We start from the raw sequence: 22005 nt of genomic DNA, 5'->3' as shown, positions 1-22005 counted from the left end.
TTCCAACCAGTTGTGACCCTCAAACTAAAAGATACAATCAAAAAAACCACCCACACACACCAGTTAACTTCTAAATTCAAAAAGGCAAACTGAGAGAGGTTGAGTCCTGACCTTTCTACTGGAAAAGCCTCCTCTTATGGAGGAGTTACGAGGAAGTCTGGGGAACACCTTCACGCCCAATCGGCTCGGCCTAATGAGACAAGATGGGGCAGGGCCGCTATTACGGCCCCGGTCTGTCAGCACTTTGGTAATGAGGACGGCGTGGAAGCCTGAGGAACGGGAATATACACGAGATCAAGAGGTGCCCAACCTGCGGCTGGTGGGCCCGAAGTGGCCCACGATGTTCTGCCTAGCGGTCACTTGGCACAGAAGTTTTTTTTTTACTGCACTTTGCTCAGTGTCCTATCTGCAATCACATTTGTTCATTCTGCCATCAAAACAACGCCATTAATGGCCGCCAATGAAATGTTAAAATGCTCCCAAATCCACTAGAGGTCACCTGAAATGCTCAAAAATAACCTGGAAGCAACAAATGAATAAGAAGCAGTCCAGAAAGTCCCAAAATTCACCATTAGTGTCTGAGCAGAAATGCAACTAAGTTGTAATGCACGTTCGTGTCCGCTAGAGGGCGGGAACACCAAGGTTGAGTAATAGAAAGTGAAAATTAACGTTTGCGCAAGCTTAAACTTTTGCGATGGCGAAGGAAGAAAAAGTTGCGGAGACGGGGAGTGGGCTTCATTATTTCTAAATGAAATGTATCAGCGTTCAAAGAGTCCATTAAAGCCTTAAACGGGGGGCTTCGATGGGCAAATGTTTCTTGGTAAGCCAACCTCCGCCTCCGGGTGAGATGAGTAAGAGGGAGAGAGAGAGAGAGAGAGAAAGGGAGGGAGGGAAAGGGAGAAGGGGAGAGAGAGAGAGAGTGTCTCCTCCTCTCCGTCAGGTTTTGACAAGTGTGACGGCGTCAAACTCGGAAAGGGCAACGTCGGGGCGAGACGCGTCGTCAAGAGTTCCCCCCCCAACCCCCGTCCGTCCGTCCTTCCGTCCGTCATCCCGTCCCTCCCTCCCGGGTTGCCAGCCAGCCATCCAGTCAGCCATCCAGCCAGGAGCGGCCATGAACCGGAGGTTCAACTTTGGCTCCGACAGCATCTTCCACAAAACTCTCAGCGCCGTCTCGGCCAAGAAAATGCAGGACCCTTACCGGGGCGAATCGGCGCCGTCGGCCGGCTGCTACGACCGAGCCGACGGCGACCCCATGCAGGCGGGGTTACTCGCCGGAGCGAGGGCGTCCGCGCTGGGTTTACCAACTGGTTCCCTGTGCGTCAAGTACGGGGACGCCTCGGTGGCGGCGGCTGCGGCGGCCGCGGCTGCCGCAGCCGGCGAGAGCAGCAGCGGCGGCGAGCAGAGCCCCGACGACGACAGCGACGGGCGCTCGTGCAGCGGAGACGTGCTCCTCCTCGCCGAGCGCAAGAGCAAAGCAGAAGGGGGCGTCGGCTCTGGCGGTAAGAAGAGCAAAGAGCAGAAGATCCTTCGCCTCAACATCAACGCACGCGAGCGGCGGCGCATGCACGACCTCAACGACGCCCTGGATGAGTTGCGGGGGGTCATCCCGTACGCGCACAGCCCCTCGGTGCGCAAACTGTCCAAAATCGCTACGCTCCTCCTGGCTAAGAACTACATCCTCATGCAGGCGCAAGCTTTGGAGGAGATGCGGCGACTGGTGGCCTATCTCAACCAGGGCCAGGCTATCCCGGCGGCGGCCATTCCGGGGACCACGGCACTAGCCGCCCCTCCACCGGGCCTGGGGGCTTACGAGACGGCACCCCCGGTGGGCGTACCGCAAGTTCCGCCCCCTCCGGGCTACCCGAGCTTCCCCCCCAGCGTCCCCTCGTCGTGTCCGGACAAGTGCGCCCTCTTCAACTCGGCCGCCTCCAGCTTGTGCAAACAGTGCACCGACAAGCCTTAACCCCCCCAAAACTCCATCCACACCGGCTCGCACCCTCCCTTCCAAGGTTAGAGACCCAATACTGAGACTTTTTCTAATATTTCCATACTTGATGGTGTACATAAAGTGATCCTCGAATGACTACGTTGGACTTTTCTTGGGATTTTTACGGGGGTGGAGGACCTGGCAACTTTTTACCCCCACTTTTACAAAGAGTGGAACGGAAAAAAATGACCTACAAATGAACAAAAAAAAAAGAAAAAGAAAATCGAACCTTATTGCTGCTTTTCCCTTTGATTTTTTTTTTTAAAATTCGCTTTGTGGAATGTCACAATTGTCTATTTTTTAGGACTTTGTTGCAGGGGCACGTCTAAGGCCATTTTAGGATTCTTATTTATTGGTGGTTGCACATGCTGGTGTGTCTTTTTATTTTTTTTTTAAATGGCAGATATTTTAATAGATCCGATGGTTGTCAGGTGGAATGGTGTAGATATAATTGAGTTATTATTCTATGAACTGAAGGCCCGTTTGTATGTATTGGATTGTCGAGGGGGAACAAAAAAAGAAGCTTTATTAAAATATTTTGAACAGATGGACTTAAATGCTCATTCTTTGCTTTTAAAAATATGCCAAAAAGTACTATTTGATTTTTTAGGCTCTATTTAACTTTAAAAATGACATTTTAAAATGCACCTTTTTAGTAAAAACGTATTATTTAGTCTAAATCATGCCTTTTAGAAGTAAAAAATATGTAGAATTCGAATGCTAAAAACTAAATATGAGAACTTTCCACTGAATTAAAATAAATACAAGTTCAGCACCACGGACAGAGACAATTTGGTCCCATTTAAAATGATAGGAAAATGGATGCAAATGTGGCCTAACACATGCAAACAACAACAATGCACAGGGCGTCTGTTTGTCTTTGTGTGTATGATGAGCAATTTGGACAACATGGCCCGCCACCGTGTCCCACTTAATCCCATCAAGCTCCCCAAGGACCCCCCCCCCTGCTCCTGAACGCACCGCAAAAAAAAACCTCACAAAAAACAACAACAACACTCTTTTTAAAGCACTACTCAAAACAACATTTTACCAAAATGTAAAATAATGTCTTTTGAAACGAGAAATATGTTTAAACTGTTAAAAAAAGGAGAAATGGAGTCATAAAAAATGGAGTTTGTGTGTCTAATCTATGAAATATATATTTTTTGCTATCACAAAAGTCAATTATTTCTTTAAAAAATGATTTAGAATTGTTCATCTGAAAAATGAAATCATTACACTAACCAACGCTGTAAAAAGTGCCTTTACGTTCTCAATAAAAAAAATGTATCCGTTTCCAAAAGTCATAAAAATGACAAAAAAATAAGCCAATCAATTTCCAACATGACAAAAAACTTCAATTACAGGCAATGATTCCAAACCTAAAATTGCATTTTAACGACACAACCCCCCCCAAAAATGAGAAAAGACAAGTTCCTTCTAAGCCATTTAACACATCCACCTGTTGTCTCAACATACGAGCACCCACCTCTCTATCCAAATTTGAGATATGAGCGCAACAGTTCACCTGACATTGACTTGAGCGTAAATCCATCTCTCATCCCGATAAGAAAGCTCTCAATTGAAAAGTGGCCCAAAGGCAGCCTTTTTATGGGCCCGACTATAAAAAGTTCAATTTACTACACACCAAGCGGAAAACGATAAAGTACAAATCGACGGTGAGAGACGTCCTCGCCTTAAAAAGATATACAATGTGGGAAAGATACAAGTGTCAAATGGATGATAGTCAAACAGTGGCGCTTTTCAATTTCCGTCTGGGATTTATCGCATTTAAGATAATAAATGGTTGACTATATTTTTTGTTGTTGTTTTAAACTGAATCTTTTCCAACTTTTACAGTCCCATGTTATGACTATGGTCTTTTTATTTAAAGTATTCAGTTAATATTGATGACATTTGAATGATTAATTTATAAAACTGAACATTAACTTGATATATTCTCCTTAATATTTAGAAAAATAACAAATTATATTGCATTTATTTTAGAAATATTAGGATTTGGTTCTTAAAGTCAAATAGAAAGTATTCAGACCAATTTTAGTATTTATTTTGGCTTAATGTAAAAATTAAATCCCATTTAAAAAGTATTTACATTTAATTTCTTCCAATATTAAATCTAATTGTTACTTTTTTCCTTCTAAAACTGACTTTTATCCATAATTTTATCTTTATTTTTATCTATACTTTCTCATCAAATATTTGTTTAAAATGACATAGTCATCCTGGTTATATAAAACATTTTCTATTCATAATGTAACATATAACTTATGACATATACCGCAAGTTTGTTCTACAAAGGTTCTCCCTTTTCACGTAGCATTAATTAGCAACATCCCATTAAGTTCCCACTGCTCACTTTACCATGGACACACGCAATTGTTCTCATTTCTAACGTACTTTGTCCTAATGAGCTCTTAATTCATTAATGCGGGAAAATAAGTGAGGTCAGGTAAACATATGGTGTTTATCTCATAAGGGGGGGTGATAAAGCGCCATTATCCGCTCCATCGCAAATGTGATTGTTGGGTAACATGTCGCAATATTCAATCGGCCTTCATCCGATTAAACCCCCCCCCCCCCCTCCAATTTTACTAATCCTTTTCTTACCCTTTGTGCTATAATAGGATGTGCTTTTATTACGGATGGGATTAAAAAGTGTCGGATAGACAAACAAATAAAATACTGCTGTGTTTAAAATTGGGAAAAAGAAAAATGGCGTCGTATAGGAGGAGGAGCCAAGTGATGATGTGGGGGGGTTGGGTGTCACTTAGCCTGATCAATATGCAGATGGCGAACCGCTCAGAGCTCATTAACGGCGAAGCGAGGTGGATTTTCATCTCCTGTCTGTGATGTTCATTAACGGCGGCCTGGGCGTAGAAATCAAGACACGGCGGCGGTTGTGACACGCGCTGACGGCGGGCGGGAGTCGCTCCCACGCGCTCAGTTGACCAATCAGAGAGCGCCAAGGCTAAGATAGCCAGGCTATGGCGCCCAAGGCTATTTCTTTACAGTTTTTTTAGTTATTTTTTTTAAAGGTTTCCAAGAAATAGGGCCTAAAAAACAATAAAGACTTATTTTAACGCAAGTTTACAATGGAAAATGTTGACTTAAATTAGCATGGTCTTCCAAAACAATGACTATTCGCACAAAAATGAGCCTAAAAAAGCATTGAAATACAACATGGAGTTTTACTACTTTTTTTGTGACTTTTGCCGTTTTAGACTCGAATTTAAGCCACGCCAAGCGTCACCGCGGCGACCCCATGTCCTTGACTCCTCGTCGGCCTTCACCTCAACCCCCCCCCCAGCCTGGTGAATTTTATGGCTAATTTCCGGCAATTTATCCTGGCACTTTTGCGAAGAGACATTCCTGCGGGAATAATGTGCATAATTTGCATAAATCATTCTGATAGAATGCATATCAGTGCCCGTGACTCCGCCCCTCCTTCCCCCTACCCCCTGAACACCCTCCTCCTCCTCCTCCTTCGTCGACCCGCCGTCGTTTACTTTGTAATCAAAAGTGACTCCGCGGCGGGATGAGGCGGGGAGTAGCGTTTGGGATGCGGAAATACGATTATTTGCGGTACAATTCACAATTGGGAACCTGGGACTGTGGACCAATGAGACTAAATACAATATTTTTATATGAAAGTTTTTGGGGGAAAAATGAGCAGCACTTTAGTTTCACTTTACGTTAATATTGCAGTTTACTGGTTATTATTCTTAGCCATGCTCGCCAGCAAAAGCTAAACTTAGACCAAGTCTAAGACAAAAAGCAAGATAAATACTTTTCCTATATTAGGAATAACTACATCAAGATTTTTCTAAGTGATGACAAAGACTAAAAAAAAAAGCCTAATACCCAAAATACAGTCAAAATCAAAACATTTGCATGTCAAGAACAATTCCAAAACTAAAAAGCAAAACTTAGACCAGGACATTATTTTGAAAAATACACTAAGACCATCAAAATGAGTTTTTTAACCAGTACAAAAACCCAGAATACAACCAAACCTAGCCAAAACTGCAAATCAAGACGTCTCAGTCAAGAAAAATACATATATATATATATATATATATATATATATATATATATATTTATTAAAAAGAGGCCAATACTTTCCCCTGAACCAAAAATCATTGAGATCAAGACAATAGAGATTCCAAATTTCAGATATGATAATTTGCCACTAGCTGGCAAAAGTCGCCATTGTGGCTCAAATGTTGTAACGAGTGGACGTTAATCACAATAATCCAGGGCGGGCTCATCGGGGCTCGCCGATGGAGCGCTAAATGACGGCGAGCGGCGAAACCAGTCGCTCGTGGAGGTGACGGACCCCCACCAAACAGAGAGAGGGGCATCACTAGCTTGGCTTGGCTTGCACAGCCATCCAGACCATAATTACTCTCTCTTTGACTGCGCTGACATTAAGAGTCAGTCAAAGCAGATGAATTTCCAGCCCTTTAGCGTGGCTACCTCTCCAAAAATGCAGATTCTCTTAATAAGAGTGAAATTGCGGCGGCGCCGTCAACGCCGTTTTGCGGCCAGGACGCCTCACGTGAAGAGACAAGCTCTTCTTCTTTTGCATAAATGGCAGCGCGCTGTGGATTTAGCGGCTGGAAAAGGCAGTGAAATGGTCTCCCTGGATAGCTGACATAGAAACGGCACAAGGAAACTTGGCTAGGGCTCAAGTGACCTTATTTTGGGGGAAATTAAGAGGAAAAATGCTCCAAAAAATGTGTAAAATATATATATATATATATTAATGTAAGACTCAACTTTTCCATAGAAAGCATTAGTACTCCTAAAAAGGAGCAAAAAATATATATATATAAATGCAAAACTCAACTTTTCCATAGAAAGCCACTCCTAAAAACTTCAATACAAACTCCATCTTGACACAAAATGGCCTCCCAGGAGCCAAAACCCACCTCAACTATCGCCTATCACCATTTTAATCTAAAATAAAAGCTGAAAAACCCTCAATCAGATGCACTTCCATTCCTTTTTTTCGACTATAAAAACATTACCGGACGATTAACCGAGTTGAAGTCAAAGGTCGGCGACGCCGTTTTCGCTTTACGAAAATGAGATTTACTTTTTAGACGTCTTTATTCTGTAAAATACGGCGTTTTGCGAGGGTGGCGCGGCGGCGTGTTTAACCGAGCTTAAGTTCCAACATCCGAGCTGCCTTATGGCGCGGAAAAAAAGCCACTGTGTGGATACCACCATGCTGATAGGCTATAAAAACACTTAATGACCCCGTCGCTCGCCACCAGAGCGTCGCTTGACAATTCATCACCTCCGAGAACTACCGGACAAATTGAGACGTGGAGACATTGGCCGTTTGACTATCCTGGCGTCCAATCACGTTGCTCGGTTCGTGCTTTTGCCGCGACTTTATGTTTTCTGGACTATAAGTCACTTTTTCGGGGTCAAGGGGGGGGTGAAAGTATTTGTAGTATTTAACGAGGGAGTCGTGATATTTCATTAATTTCAAAATGACTAGAAATATGGATTTTAATAATGAGTACAATGAAGAAATGAATGAGAAAATTAACTATAAATAGCTATGCTGCTACTATATACTATTTTGGATACATATACATATACACATATACACATATACATATACACATATACACATATACATATACACATATACATATACACATATACACATACATATACACATATACATATACACATATACATATACACATATACATATACACATATACATATACACATATACACATACATATACACATATACATATACACATATACATATACATATACACATACACATATACATATACACATATACACATATACACATATACACATATACACATATACACATATACACATATACACATATACACATATACACATATACACATATACACATATACACATATACACATATACACATATACACATATACATACACATACACATACACATACACATACACATACACATATACATATACATATACATATACATATACATATACATATACATATACATATACATATACATATACATATACATATACATATACATATACATATACATATACATATACATATACATATACATATACATATACATATACATATACATATACATATACATACACATACACATACACATACACATATACATATACATTAACTATAAATAGCTATGCTACTACATAAAATACTTTTGAAACTTGTCAATAAAAGCTCTAATTTCTGAATATATATACGTTGTGGAGTAGGTGGCGACAAGGTGAAGATTTTTGTCCGCCACTCTGGGCGTGTTTGTTTGATATGTCCCATTTTTAATGAGCTCTCCGGAGGCCAGGCCCGAATTTGCATGCGGGCGTAATGAAAAAAGGGAAGAGCGCGGCATATTTCACGGCGACTGTCAAACTCACTCACGCCCCTCGCGTGAGCGGCGGGGAACTTCATTCTCCTCGACGACCGACGGACACGAAAAGTCTTTATAAAGTGGAAAGCGCTTTCTATCTATTTTTTTTTTATCTCAATAACAAGTCTCCTTGAAAGTTGCCTTTTTCTACCTCGAGAAAAAACTACCAAGCGCCCTCATTCGTGTCATATATATTCATATTATTCATACAGCGTGTTTTGGTGTATTATTTTTAGCCTAAATGTGAATTTGGGGGATAAATCGGACTTTTGTGAGAAGATTTTAAAATGTTTTTCCTACCTTGCTCAATGGCTGTCGTTGAGGAAGCTTGACATCATATCCATGTTTGACTGGGAAGTTTGGCATCTTATATATTTATATTGTGGATTTGATCCATTTTTGGAGCGGCATTTAAATCTGAATGAAAAAATCAAGAACACCATGAATATTGTATCAATAGAATAATGAGAAAAAGTACTTTTACTGTATTTTTTTAACATTTTCTAATCTAAAAAAAACACTCTAAATTGTTACAACAAAGAGTAAATAATTTTTTCCTCAATTTTGTAGAATTTTATAATAAAAAAGCCTATAAATTGTTACAACAAACAGTAAATAAATATTACTGTATTTTTTCTAATCATAAAGCACCATACAACTCAAACTTATAAGTAACTAAATAAATTACATTTTAATTTTTTGTAAGACACCAATAACAGTCTAAATTTAAAAAAAGGACTTTCAGGAACGACCATATGATAAATTGACAAATTATTGACCTATATGGTCCTAAATTTGGTAAATTAATAAAAAAATAGTGAATAAATGGCACATTTTATTTCACCCATTTTAGAAAACAACACAAAATGTCATAAATCAACAAACTAGCACAAACTATTACAACACATTTATCTCTCAGCTCTACCAGTCACTCAACCACAATAGATTGGTCGCCAATGGCCGTCAATCTTGGTGTAAAGCAAGCTCGTTAGTAAGATTTGGGCTGGCCCGCTGTAAGAAATGACGTGCAGGTCCCACCACTCCGACGCTAATGGCCACTCGGCTGGGCCGGACAGGTCTGAACGGCAAAGTGCTTATTGACACGACGCGCCCACTGACGGCCTGGCGGCTAATCGGCGGAATGACGCGGGAGGGATTCCCGTCCCGACGTGGCTCTGAAAAGGAAGTTGAGGACGCGGCGAGGCGGCAAAGCGCGGCGGATAATTAGCAGTGGCGCTTTAGCTAATTTTTACAGCTAAACATAATGAGTTGAGTCTATTAATTAATATAAGCACCCATTACGGCGTTGGCCCGATTTCACGCGCTGTGTTACAAATTTGTTTCTAGGGACGAGTTGGGCGCTAACGATGTCGTAATTAAAAGGGAGGAAAGCTGGCGTCTTTTTCTTTTTTCTTGGGAGGAAATCTGTTTTCAGAATAACAACATTTTATAGTACTTTTACAATTTGTGATACTAGTAACTGTACAAAAATCAATATTACTTTCTAGTGAAAACTTGAAGAAATACAATGAAAATGTTTATTAGTTTCTCATCAAAATATGATATTTTCAAGCAATTCTGACTTTTTTTAAATAAGTATTTAATCCTTCCAAGGAATTACCATCTCTAAAATGTATAATCAAGCAATAAAAACCTCAAAACATGACCCTATTTACCCATAAAAATGCCACTTTTCTATATAAAACTAACATAGCACTCAAAAATAAATACATGGTAAAAGTTTTTTAAAGCCAGTTTAGTAGTACTACAATGCATTTCAAAGTAAAACCCAAATATCAAAATCCAAATACCTCCCCATTGACAACCACCCTCATACCCCCAATAAACCTATAATACCCCCATCCCTCATTTCCCCCTGGTCAACGTCAGCCTTAAAAAGATATCTATCCTCAAACAAGGGGTCTTAAAACAAGATAGTCGGGGGGCCACGCTCCCCCGGCCGTGAAGGTGACACGGCGACGCTACACGCAGAACAAGCCCTTTTGATTAATCACAGGATATTTACTAGCTCACATCCAATCAAGGGCGGCCGGATCGGCGGGGGTGGAAATTACACAGCAGAGTTAACCTGTCACACTCTACTTTAAACACACACACACACACATATATATTGGAAAGGCTTCCGACTGATTGTTTTATTTCCCCTGCAGAAACAACATCACCTGCCGTCAGGTGCTGGCTTTGATATAAAACCTTACGTTAGAGAAGTAGAACATTCATCTCCGGGTGTTGTCGTAATAATGGGATGTAAGGTAATAACTACAATTCCTGTAGAGGACATAGTGTACTTACTGCACATGTAGCGAATAAAAGACAAATGTACTTTTTACAGTGGGCTATTTTTAAGGATATGCTGACAAACTCAGCCCTTAAAACTCCATTTAAAAATTAAATGTCAACTTTTACCAAAAGCAACCATGTTGAAAATAAGCATTTCTTTCATATTCCCTAAAACACTATGAAAGCGTGACACCCCTAACCACGTAACCTTTGCGCGCTGTCCTTCACGGTTAGCGCTTTTCCGCCGTGCTGCGTTAGCGCGCGATGCTAAATGTCACTCAGCAGGGGAGCTCGACTCCTTTTCAAAACAATTTCAACATTTTTTAAGGCGCCGCCCCTCGTGTTAATGTCCGACGAGTCCCCGGACGAAGCTACGATAAAAGACTTTTGTTAGCCGGCGAGCGCTACATCACTTAGCGGCGCGCTATCTGCGGACAAATACTCTATTAGACGGGAGCGTTTTTGTCAGTCCCGCCGCGGCCCGGATATTTCCCGGGAGTGACGAGCGGTATTAGCCGCCAGGAGGGAGAGTAATTCCCGTGTCACATTGCTTTAGCGCCACCCCCGCTGACAATGGCAAAGAGCAGGGCGCGCTTACTCAACGTAATCACATTTGCCTTTTTAATGGCATCCCTCCATCGGAGTTGGCCGGGGACGGCGTATCGCTCGCCCACTGAGCGCGAGCTAACGCTAATAATACGGATTGGTGATTCGCAGACAATTCTTCAAATGGATTGGACGTCTATTGTCTAAAAGGGTTTGGCCCATTGACAAGTGAAGACGGGAATAATGATGCCAAACTTTTCTTGGCCTTTTGTAGTAATAGAATACGGTAAATGGGAAAAAAATGGAAACATTTATATTACGATTTGCTACATTGTAAAACATTTTGACCCTTTGAAGTAGCTGAACATATAGTATTTAGATTATTTTTTTTGTAAATGTATTAAACGAACTGGATTCAAACCCTGAATATTCAGTTTTTTATAGATCTAAAACAATGTTTATTTTACCTTTTTAAATATATTTTGAGACAAAATGATTTTAGAACTAAAAACAGCAAAAATTGATTTAAAAATTACAATTATTGATTTAAAAGGGACAAAAGCGGGACATTTAACATACATCTATACTCTTCATTTTAATTTGATCCTAAAACAGAAAGTCAACACATGATTTACTTTCCCGGGCCGCACAAAATAATGCGGCGGACCAGATTTAGCCCCCTGACCGCCACTTTGACACCAGTGTCCTAAAATGAATCCTAAAGTACAGATGCTAATAAAAATGCTACATTCACATACTTTTACCAACTCCTACATAGCTCCTGTCAGAATAAAGCTAACAATTGGACACCTAGCAACGTCACTGGCAGTTAAATCTACAAATTTTCCCTTCCATAGGACGTAAGCAAGGGAACGCCCATCAAATATTCAGCGCGACTTGCCATTCTCGGAGCGAAAAAGCAAAGAGGCAACAAAAGAGGGGTGGTAAAACAAGGGCTTTCCGAGGAGCCTCTGTCAGATTGGGCGCTTTTCAACACAATTCCTCACTTGGCCACCGTGACGTAAATGCTCTCAAACATTTTGACATGGCAGCCGGCGTGCCCGCGTCCCTTGGCTCGTGAATAATGAACGGGCAGTATGCCGCCAACAGCTGTGTCACCTAGCGCCTCTTCGGCGCCATCTAAGAGAAGAAAAATATGGGAGCTGGTCATCACGATATCACCTGGGCGGCCTACATTTTAAATGAGCCGCCACCCGAAAAGGGCCGAAGAAGTCAAGACCATTTCGGACGATTTTTTTTTAGCCGTGACTCATCTTTAATTCAAAGCTGGTTGATTTCTCGAGAGTTGTGACATCTGTTAGCTTTCGCCGTGTCGGACGCCGCTCTCTTTAATAATTCCTGCCCGGCGACTCAAACTTGGCTGGGGTCAGACCTCAAGGGACAGCTAGCCAATCAAAGCAGAAAACAATTCTACAAAATGTTCGAAAACTAACAAAAAACGAGAATTGAAATTATTCTAGTCGGATCACAATTCATGGTAGCTACAGTGTAAAAATATGAAATACTAGAATTTCCTATTGAATCAATTGAAAGTTGAATTATTGAGGAAAATGTCAAACTGTGCTAGTAGTTTAGAGTTGGATATTAAGATAAATAGAGCCTAAAAAGAAGACAATATGTCTGTGTTCAAATAGATACAAAACACAATATCCACTTAAGTATTAGACACAAACCTAGAAAAAAACACCAAATTTTTTTGACTTATAGTCCAGACAATACAGCATTTTTCAAGCGAACCTGCTCACACTGGCAAAACGCCCAAAAATAGTCAAGGTTTTCACTGTAAAATGCTTAAAACATGAAACCACATTGAATTAATAGAAGGTTGTGTACACATTAGTATATTTATCCAAGTATTAATTAGACAGGACGCATTTTACGATGTTTTGTTGCATCAATGGTCGAATGGGTGGGCGTGTGGGGGTCTACCAACAGATGCTACCAACTGACCTAAGCGAGTTCGGTGGAGGGGCCAGATGTTCAGATGACCTCGCCACGTTGAGACCAGCTGATGCGGCCATGACGGCGATGGACACTGGCAGGGGAAAGCGATCCAGTGGCATCCCAGAACCCCCCACCCCGATTTTTTTCCAGGCCGACCCGGAAGGCGGGCAAAGGGCCCGATGAGAAAGATGAAAAATAGAAGAAGAAAAAAAATGGGAAGCGTGAAGGGACAGCCAGGGTTGAAGTGGTCAGTGGCGCTTGTCGCAGATGTTGACTTCAGCACAAAACGCTGCCGGCGGCCATCACGTCAAAACCGAGTGAGCCCGACGAGCAGGGTGGGGTGGGGGGACAACTGGGGGGGCGCCGTCCGCTTACATCTGCCTCAAAATTCAACAGCTGTTTCTTGAATGAACACAGATGCAAAAATAATGAGAATAATGCTGACTTACAGATCCCCGCTAAGATGTAAACATACTTAGGAACAACCACTTTAATTTAGTCTTACACTTGTACACAAACAACCCCTTCAAAAAAATCAATTTCAGTTCAAAAATTTCACGAGCGCGCAAACAAAGCGACCTGCTTGCGAAAACAGCTCCTAAAACGACGCTAAATACCACATCGCCTCTAAAAAGTGTCCTTTCGCATCTTGGGGGTATTTTGTCAAAGGGCACCTCAGCCAACCTCAATCAGGGTAAAAATTTCCTAGAACAACAACTACGCGCCTCCATATTTAGAAAGCTATGAATTTCCGCCATCTCATTTTGAGTAAGACGCCTCACCCGCTCATATTTGTACATTTCGCCCACGTCGGACAAACACCGCCAGCTCACTCGGCACTTGTCACAAAGGCTAAACGTCACCCTCATCGGGAAATGACAGTGCCCCAAAGTCTTCCTTGGTGACGTCTCTGGAGGTGGCAAAACAAGAAAATGGCAAATAAATAAAAACACCAAGCGGGGATGGATTGAAATGTTCAAATATGACTTTAAAACAATAAATGAGAAAGTGTCAAAGACGAGAAGGAGACAAAGAGGGGAGTTAAATGATGCCCGGGTGGCTTTACAAGACAAATGATGACAATGAAAAGCACCTTGTCAGCCATTGTCCATTTGGATTAATGGCTGCCTGGCTACAATTGAAGGGAGATGTCAGGCCAAAGAAAGAGAAAGGGATTGCGAACCCACCAGCAATATGGAAATAATAGCATCACTTCATAACATGGTGCGCTAGAAGTGAACGATGATGGTAGTAAACGACGTTATCTAAGCTAACCTCGGCAGACAAAGAACACGAAAAACTACGTCGACATCAATAAAACCTCCGATAATGACCCCAAGTAGTCAATGCTTAATGAAGTGATCCCAACAGAAGCCAAACTAACCCTGACAGTCACCATGAGGCAAGCCTTTTTACCTAAACATGCTAGCGCTGGTGGGCTAGCGGCTACACTGATCTGAATTGTACAGCCGTGACAAACATTAGACGCCACAGGCGCCCTAAAAAAATACATATCAGGCAAGCGCAAAGTCTTATTTGTGTCCTTGAGCCAGTCTCGGTCGGCACTGTGTTGCGGGCCACTTCTTCTTATGTCGACGCTAGCTGGTGTAACGCAAGCAGCCAAGCATTAGCATTAGCCCTCCAGTTAGAAGAGACTCTTTGGATCCTGTCAGCCAAACTTATCATACACTAGCATACACACACACACACACACATGGAAAAGCAAGTGAACAAGCAGCTTGTTTGTTACGGCAATTTAAGCTAACGTTAACATGAAGCAGGTAGACAGCTAGCGAGTCTATAGTGGGACCCTACAATTAAAAACATGGCTGCTTTTAAAAATGCTGGCCCTACAGATTTACTAAACTAACTACCAATTTCGCCATATGCAGTTTCTGGGTATGATGACAATTAGGCTTTTGTTGTTGATGATGACAACAAAGCCTATGGGTGAGGGAACCTATAGCTCTGGAGCCACATGTGGCTCTGTTGACGAGTGCATCTGGCTCTTTGCTAACCTGTGAGCTAAAATATGGTGACAGAACTGAGATACTACATATAGAACTTCTTTAATCTTCATTTTTTTCACTATAGACTCTTCTGGAATAAATCATTGATTGGCAACAGCATAAGAATCATTTAAATATATTAATATTCTTCTACATTAAAAGTGGTGAAATTACAAAATCCCAAAAAATAACATTGGAAAAAATAAATTGTTTATGTCTCTCTTCATCAAAAAAGGTTCCCGACCCCTGCAATAGATAAATATCACTCCAGACTGCCATATATGAAAATAGCCATTGCGCCTATCCCCCCCCCCCCCGCCCCCCCTTATGACCACACACATAACATGGCTTCCGAGACTAGAATGGCCTCCCCCGGCCACTTAGCGAGCACACAAAGTTCAACAACTGTGAAGAAGGAACTATTAAAGAAGGACACACAAAGCAGTGACCTTGACTGACAAGCGCTCTTCACGGCGGCCATAAACAGCAGCGGGAAAGCTGATAAGTGTTCACCGGCGCGGCCAATAACGACCCATCCGTCACTAGCGCTTGGCCCGTGTGCGCCGCTATAAATTCAACATACATAATGTACAGCAATAACAGCGGTGCTCACACATTCTAATGTATTACCATTATTCTTCCAGGAGGGGGTCGAACCCACCGCCTCCCCCCGTCGGCCCGCGAGTAAAAAAAAAAAATGCCTCTGGCCGTGATCATTTCATTCTAATCTTTGTTCCATATTATAATTTTCATGGTCAGAAATACGTCGCATTTCGATCAGTCGCTAAACAGAACGCGGGGGCCATAACGCCAGATTTTTATGTGACGGCGTAACCGGCGCGCCGGTCAATTGGTGATAAGGAACGCGGGGCGCGCCGTAAATCCTCAGGCGATGGGCCTTTTCAAACATAGTTACGGCGGAGGACGGATTCTGATTGGACGAGGCGGGTATCCATATGGAGGCCTGCTTAAGCATGAAAATTCATAGCCATAGATGCCTCAAAAATGAGATGCAGATTGGGAAGTGGAATTACCGCCAGGCGGGGGCGTCGTCGCTATCAGCGAGCTTTCATCTGCGTTTTTTGGGGGGTACAAAACGCCCGGAGGACTTTCTGCTGCAGAGATACGGCGGTAAATATGATGTTAATCGTGTTATGACAGTATTCCCCTAGTACTGGTGGGTGGGTTTTGATATTGGCGGACATTAACGGCGATAGATGTCCAATCTATTTGGACTGAGAAGGGTTTATCCTCTGCTACTAGGTTGATTTTTAATAGTAGATGTTATTTGACGACAATAAGGAATTCAATATAGTATATGAGAATATGAGTGCTATATTACTACTCTCAAAATTATATTTATAAAATAGTTTAATATCTAAGCACTGTTCAATATCTAAGTACTGTTCAATACCTAAGTACTGTTCAATATCTAAGTACTGTTCAATATCTAAGTACTGTTTAATATCTAAGTACTGTCTAATATCTAAGTACTGTCTAATATCCAAGTACTGTCGAATATCCAAGTACTGTTGAAAACAGTAGATATTTATATATTAAACTCTCACAAATATAATTTTGAGAGCTGGTTTCAACAGTACTTAGATATTAAAAAGTACTTATATATTAAACTCTAAATGAATCTATATATTACTTTTTTTCAAAATTAGACATTAAAAAAATACAAAGTACCACAAAAACATTTAAGATAGTAAAAGATTTGTTATACCTAAACCATATAAAAGGCCTCTGTTTTACCAGCATTAAAAAAAAAGGTCCACCCTGCCAAAAAACTGGTTGGGAGTCTACACAGCAAACTACATAAGTAAGTGTGCGAGAGTAATCATATACTAACACCCTTAATTAGCAAGCGTCTGAGGCCTCCTACGCACAAACTGCATCACGCTCACAGTCGGTGCTCTCAGCAAGTCTCACACACACTAAACACACACACACTAAACACACTTTACTTGCAACTGAAATTAACCGCTTTTATTTTGGTAGTCTTTCCCTAACCTGTTTTGTAATACTCTTCTCTCCCAGGTATCCCCACAGAGCCTGGCTTGACATGGAGGGGGGGGGTTGAAAAAAAAAAACTGCCTGCAAAGCTAGGAGACACTAATCTCCCTTGTGGAGGTCAAATCTAACATGGCAGGTTAGTGTCTACAGAGATTGACAGCCTGGAGAAATTGGGCTGCCAGGCAGCCACAACACGCAGTGACAGTAAACACCTCCCAGGAAAAAAAAAGGCTGGTTACCACCAAAGCCTTATAGCCAGCGAGCGCCGGCGACAGTCAGAGGGCGCCTGTCGTCGGCGCCGCCCGCCCGCTCGCCACCGTCCACGACCCTGCCTGCCTGCCGCTGACACTCTCTGTCAAGCCACCTCCATCATTGCACAACTTGGACATCTTTATCCTTTTCAAAGGGGCGGAGCAAGAGTGACAATATTCTCCCATCATGAAATTCTATTTAGACAAGAGTATTGTATTGAAAATCAATAGAAAATGATACAAAACCTAAAAGTACCAGAATAGTACATTTTCAAATAGTGAACTAAAAGAAGTATTTTTCCTCTTATAGTGGAAAAAAAATTGAAAATCACCACTAGTACAATATATATTTTAGCGAGGGGTATCATATAGTATTAATTAAAATGTGCTAAATCTGATCATATTAATTTAAGAAGCCAAAAACGACCATTTTAACTCATCCACGCAATTATAGCAAAACGATAGTCAAAAAATGTTTCATTTAGTTATAAAATAACGCCACTAAGTCGAGTCCTATGGCGTTAATTACGCAAAAGATGATCGGTCGCCAGCGGACAAACCAAATCTGACAGATCCAAGTGACCCCGCTGTGAGCATATGCACGAATACAAGGTCACGCTGGAGACCGAGCGATCACATGACCGCCACTACCATCCATTTTTAGCTCATTAACTCTTCAAGCGCCATTGAACGTCCACAGACCACGCCCCCTTCGCCCCCCGTTTGCCCTTTGCGTGCGCTCGCCTCACCTCTAGAGCTGTCAGCGACCCGTCAGTAGCAATCACGGGGACGGCGCGCCGGCTCCCCGACGCGTGGTCGTTTGGACAGCGCGGCGTTAGCGTTTCTGGTGGTGGGTGTCAAGGAGCATCTGAAAACAGATGTCCTCATTAGCGTGCTTTGGACACATAACACTGGCAGGGATTACAGGCGGGGGGGGATTAACTCTCGCTTTTTTGGGGACTTTGCGAACGAGCTACGTGGACGCGGTGACGCGTTTCGAGGCGGCAATGGCGGCAATGGCGGAGGGCCCTTTCGAGACGCGGCGTGCCAAAAGTTACTTTATCGAATGGGACAGATCGCCGCTTGTCTGACTGACTTAATCTGTTTGATTGAGCAACGGGATGCCTTCGGCTTCACAAGTCCTTCAAAGGCCGCGTGTTCTGCAAGTGTGAAAAAAAAAGGAAGGAGGGAGAAAGAGAGAAAGAGAGAGAAAAAAATCTCACTCGCCCAGCCCCCCCCAAAAACACACTATCGTGGAAACAAAATAATATAGCTGGAAGCTTGTTGTTTGAGTAGTATTGCTTATCATTTCAATGGAAATAGATTTTGGGGAAAAAAACTACTTGTACACAATTAAATACAAATACATGTCTACACATGTTGTTGTGCACGTTTGTATACAAATGGCAGTTGCTTAAAATGCATTGTTTTGATTTAAAAAACATGTTTTAATATTTTTTTTCTATTGATGGGAGTGTAAAGGTAATGTAAAAAATGGACAATGCACTTTACATATGCTAACATGTAACAAAAATCTGTCAACTGTCATTCTCATTGATGGGGGGGGCATCACTACCAGAGGATGATGACGAGTGGGCGGAGGCCTCGTCGGTGGGTGATAAAGAGGAGTCGCTCTCTGACAAAAAGCCGCCATTACCGAGCCATGAATTCATTGGTCGGGGCTGGGGCGTCTCATTACGGGGATTTGACTTTGCCCTCCCCTGGCACAAAAGGCCGCGTCAATGCTCATTGTGTGGAATTTTATTTGGAGCCCCATATGCTGGGGCGACCCCGCCCCGAAAGGTCGGACGGCGACGCTTGGCCTCACTTGGCCCGTTAACCACTGCGGAGAAAAGAAGGCATTCTGTTGCCACGCGGCCGGCCCATTGACTAAAGTGCCACATCGTCAATGCACGTGCTTGGCTATACTTCATTGAATTTAGCGGATTAAACATTTCAACAACAACAACAATAAAACTTTGACAATGAGTTACTCAGTATACCTCAATGGTGGCCTCAGTCCGACCTACACTTGGATCACTCCACTTTTTCCAGTATCCTACAAGTGATTATTTCCACTCTCCGGCTTTCTACTGTCCACAACATTGGAGTTAAATGCCACCCACTGCCAGGGTTATTTTTTTCTCAACGCGCATGAGAGCACGACGCCCGCTCTAGGACACCCCCCCACCCCTGACCCACCATGGTCTTCCAACTCACTCCCAAATCTCCACAGCTCAATCTCCAGGTCTCCCCTCGGTGACAAAGTCGTCCACATCAGACAGCCGTCACGCCTAACGAGAGCTGACTGGTGACACGCAGATGAGGGGGGGTCTGAGCTCGGCGTTGGCACGGGGGTGCTTGCCTGCCCTGCGGCTACGAAAAAAAGAAAAAAAAAACCCTGCCACACTCCGCCTGTCGTGTGAGAACACACAACTGCGTCCTGCTAGGCCCGGTATCAAACCTACGGCCCGCGAGTTGCAAGCCGCCCACCATGGGGGGATCCAACTTGAACCAAGGGGGGTTCCACTTGACTCTGTAACTCAATCAAACTGTTCAAATACTTCATTTTGTTTCCAGACAGGAACTAAAAGGGTACTTTGTACTATTTCTTATGCACATTAACATTATTTTTTTTGCTAATTTGTGAAAATAGAATATAAAAATGCCCCAAAACCAACAAGCTGAGTTTAACCCCCCTACCATAAGCTCTACCAGGCCCTCAGCACACACTATGTTTCCTTATAAATTAAAAAAAGTACCCTAACAATACAAGTCAATTGACCTAATGGCACCCAAAAGTAGTTAGCATAAGAAGCAATCTGCTCCTTAAAGAGCTTTTTATCCGTAAAACATCTGCTGTGGTTCATTCAAAGTCATTCTTCATTCCTCAAACAGTAATAATAAGCCTCCACTTCATTAAAGCATTCTTTCAAAATAAAAGCCTGTGACTAAACAGCAAATCATGTGCGAAGAACCTTTGGAGTTGGACACAAAAGAGTAAAGAAAGGAACAAATCAAGCCTTCCGCCATTCATCTGCGGACGCTTTTTTAATAGCGGGAGCGCAATTTATGGCCATTTTTTTTGGACGCTCGCCTTAACTCTAATAACCAAACATATGTCAGGTGATATAAAAGAGGGTAGAGAATCCAAGTTGACCCCTTAGCCTTAAAAATCCAAGTCTCTCTGTCACGGTCAAGTGAACCAGCCGGCCAAGTTCCGCAAATATATGCAATTAGGTCACGCTGGCCACGGTGACCCCAAAGTAGGCATAAACATCACTGTCAATATTAGACCTCGGCAGGGGGCGGGGCTATTCCAAAAAATGAGAGGGAGGCTATGTTGTTGGTTCAATAGACAAGTATTTAGCAAAAAGGCTAGCCAGGTCAAAATGGGTCATATCATTAATAAACTAATTATCTTTTAATTTTGTATTCATTTTTTAACAAGGTGCTTGAATAAAATAAAGTATCAATATCATAATTCAATGACAAAACATTTTTATACTACATTTTCAATACTATGTCAATCTATATCATTATAAAATGAAGACTATTTTACAGAGTATAAATGGAAATTTTTAATACTTCATCTTGTGCGACTTCTAGTCGAAAAAAAATATAATAGTCATTTAATTTTGACTCCAAATTTCTTTTTTTACAATACATATTCACCTTAACGACCATACTAACTCTAAACGTACTTTTCCTGCGACATATTCCAAGTAAAAGTCGATTAACAAGAGCTCAGGTCCAAAAATTAGCCAACATATGGTCCCCTTTAAAAAAAACTAGTCCAGCCATCACTGAATATTAGTCTCCCAGGTTGCTTTGCTGGGCCGCGAACACCCGAATAAAAGCAGAGTATATAAAAATGCAAATGCCTTCTCCTCATGCTTCTACAATCAAGCTCACCTGTCTCTGCCGGCCTTCTGGCCTTCACTCTTGGCCACAATCCCTGACAACCTCACCCACTGAGATACAGATTGGCCAGCCAGCCAGCCAGCCAGCCAGCCAGCGCAGAACCCCCCAACCACCCCCCTACCTGCCACATCAACACAATAAAACCACCGGCCACACATCTCGCCTCCCTCCACCGACCTAACTCCGTCCGTCATTTATTTAATTTCCCGTAGCGGCGTCCAAGTCCATCTACCGGCACTCGGTGGCTACGTTTGCCGTTCGAGAGAATCCGGCCGGCGCCGGCCAAACAAAGGTCGCACGCTCCATCATTCAAAGCGGGGCCGCGGCGACAGCTGCCTCCGCCACGCTCGCGCTGACAAACGGCCAGAAAAACAGATGGTTTGTGCATTCATGGCCAGTTTAGTGGAAGCCCGGGAGTCGCCCCCATTCAAGGGTTTTTTTTTGTTTTTTTTTGTCCGCCCTGGCTTTTCGGTCTGGTAGAAAATTAGAAAAGCGTTTTAAAATGGTCCCTTAATTACGGAGGTCAGGACGGAGAGCAGCGAGAGACGCTGCCAAATGGG

At 42.4% G+C, this 22005-nt stretch overlaps 2 protein-coding genes across 2 annotated transcripts in view; one reads left to right on the top strand and one right to left on the bottom strand.

Annotated features, from left to right (window-relative positions):
• The window catches only part of LOC144209435 (uncharacterized), a 38877-nt gene extending 20483 nt beyond the window's left edge, over positions 1–18394 (bottom strand). Inside the window, exons 1-2 of the mRNA XM_077735732.1 lie at positions 18271–18394; positions 8731–8847 (exon numbers count right to left, since the gene is read on the bottom strand). Of these exons, the coding sequence (XP_077591858.1) occupies positions 8731–8796 (66 nt within the window). The 5' untranslated portion in view covers positions 8797–8847; positions 18271–18394. The remainder of the gene's footprint in view (positions 1–8730; positions 8848–18270) is intronic.
• Positions 845–2534, top strand: bhlhe22 (basic helix-loop-helix family, member e22). Its single transcript, XM_077736037.1, has one exon. The coding sequence runs from the start codon at positions 848–850 to the stop codon at positions 1961–1963; it is 1116 nt and encodes a 371-aa protein (XP_077592163.1). The 5' UTR covers positions 845–847; the 3' UTR covers positions 1964–2534.
• Positions 18395–22005: the final 3611 nt, after the last annotated feature.

Source organism: Stigmatopora nigra, chromosome 16 (assembly GCF_051989575.1).
Source record: "Stigmatopora nigra isolate UIUO_SnigA chromosome 16, RoL_Snig_1.1, whole genome shotgun sequence".
Classification (NCBI taxonomy): Eukaryota; Metazoa; Chordata; class Actinopteri; order Syngnathiformes; family Syngnathidae; genus Stigmatopora; species Stigmatopora nigra.
The sequence above is the reverse complement of the archived record's forward strand: the minus strand, read 5'-3'. Positions and strand labels throughout refer to the sequence as shown.

What these genes read in the sequence shown, in the direction of transcription:
- bhlhe22 (XM_077736037.1), top strand. Translation starts at nt 848, where the DNA reads ATGAGTAAGAGGGAGAGAGAGAGAGAGAGAGAAAGGGAGGGAGGGAAA.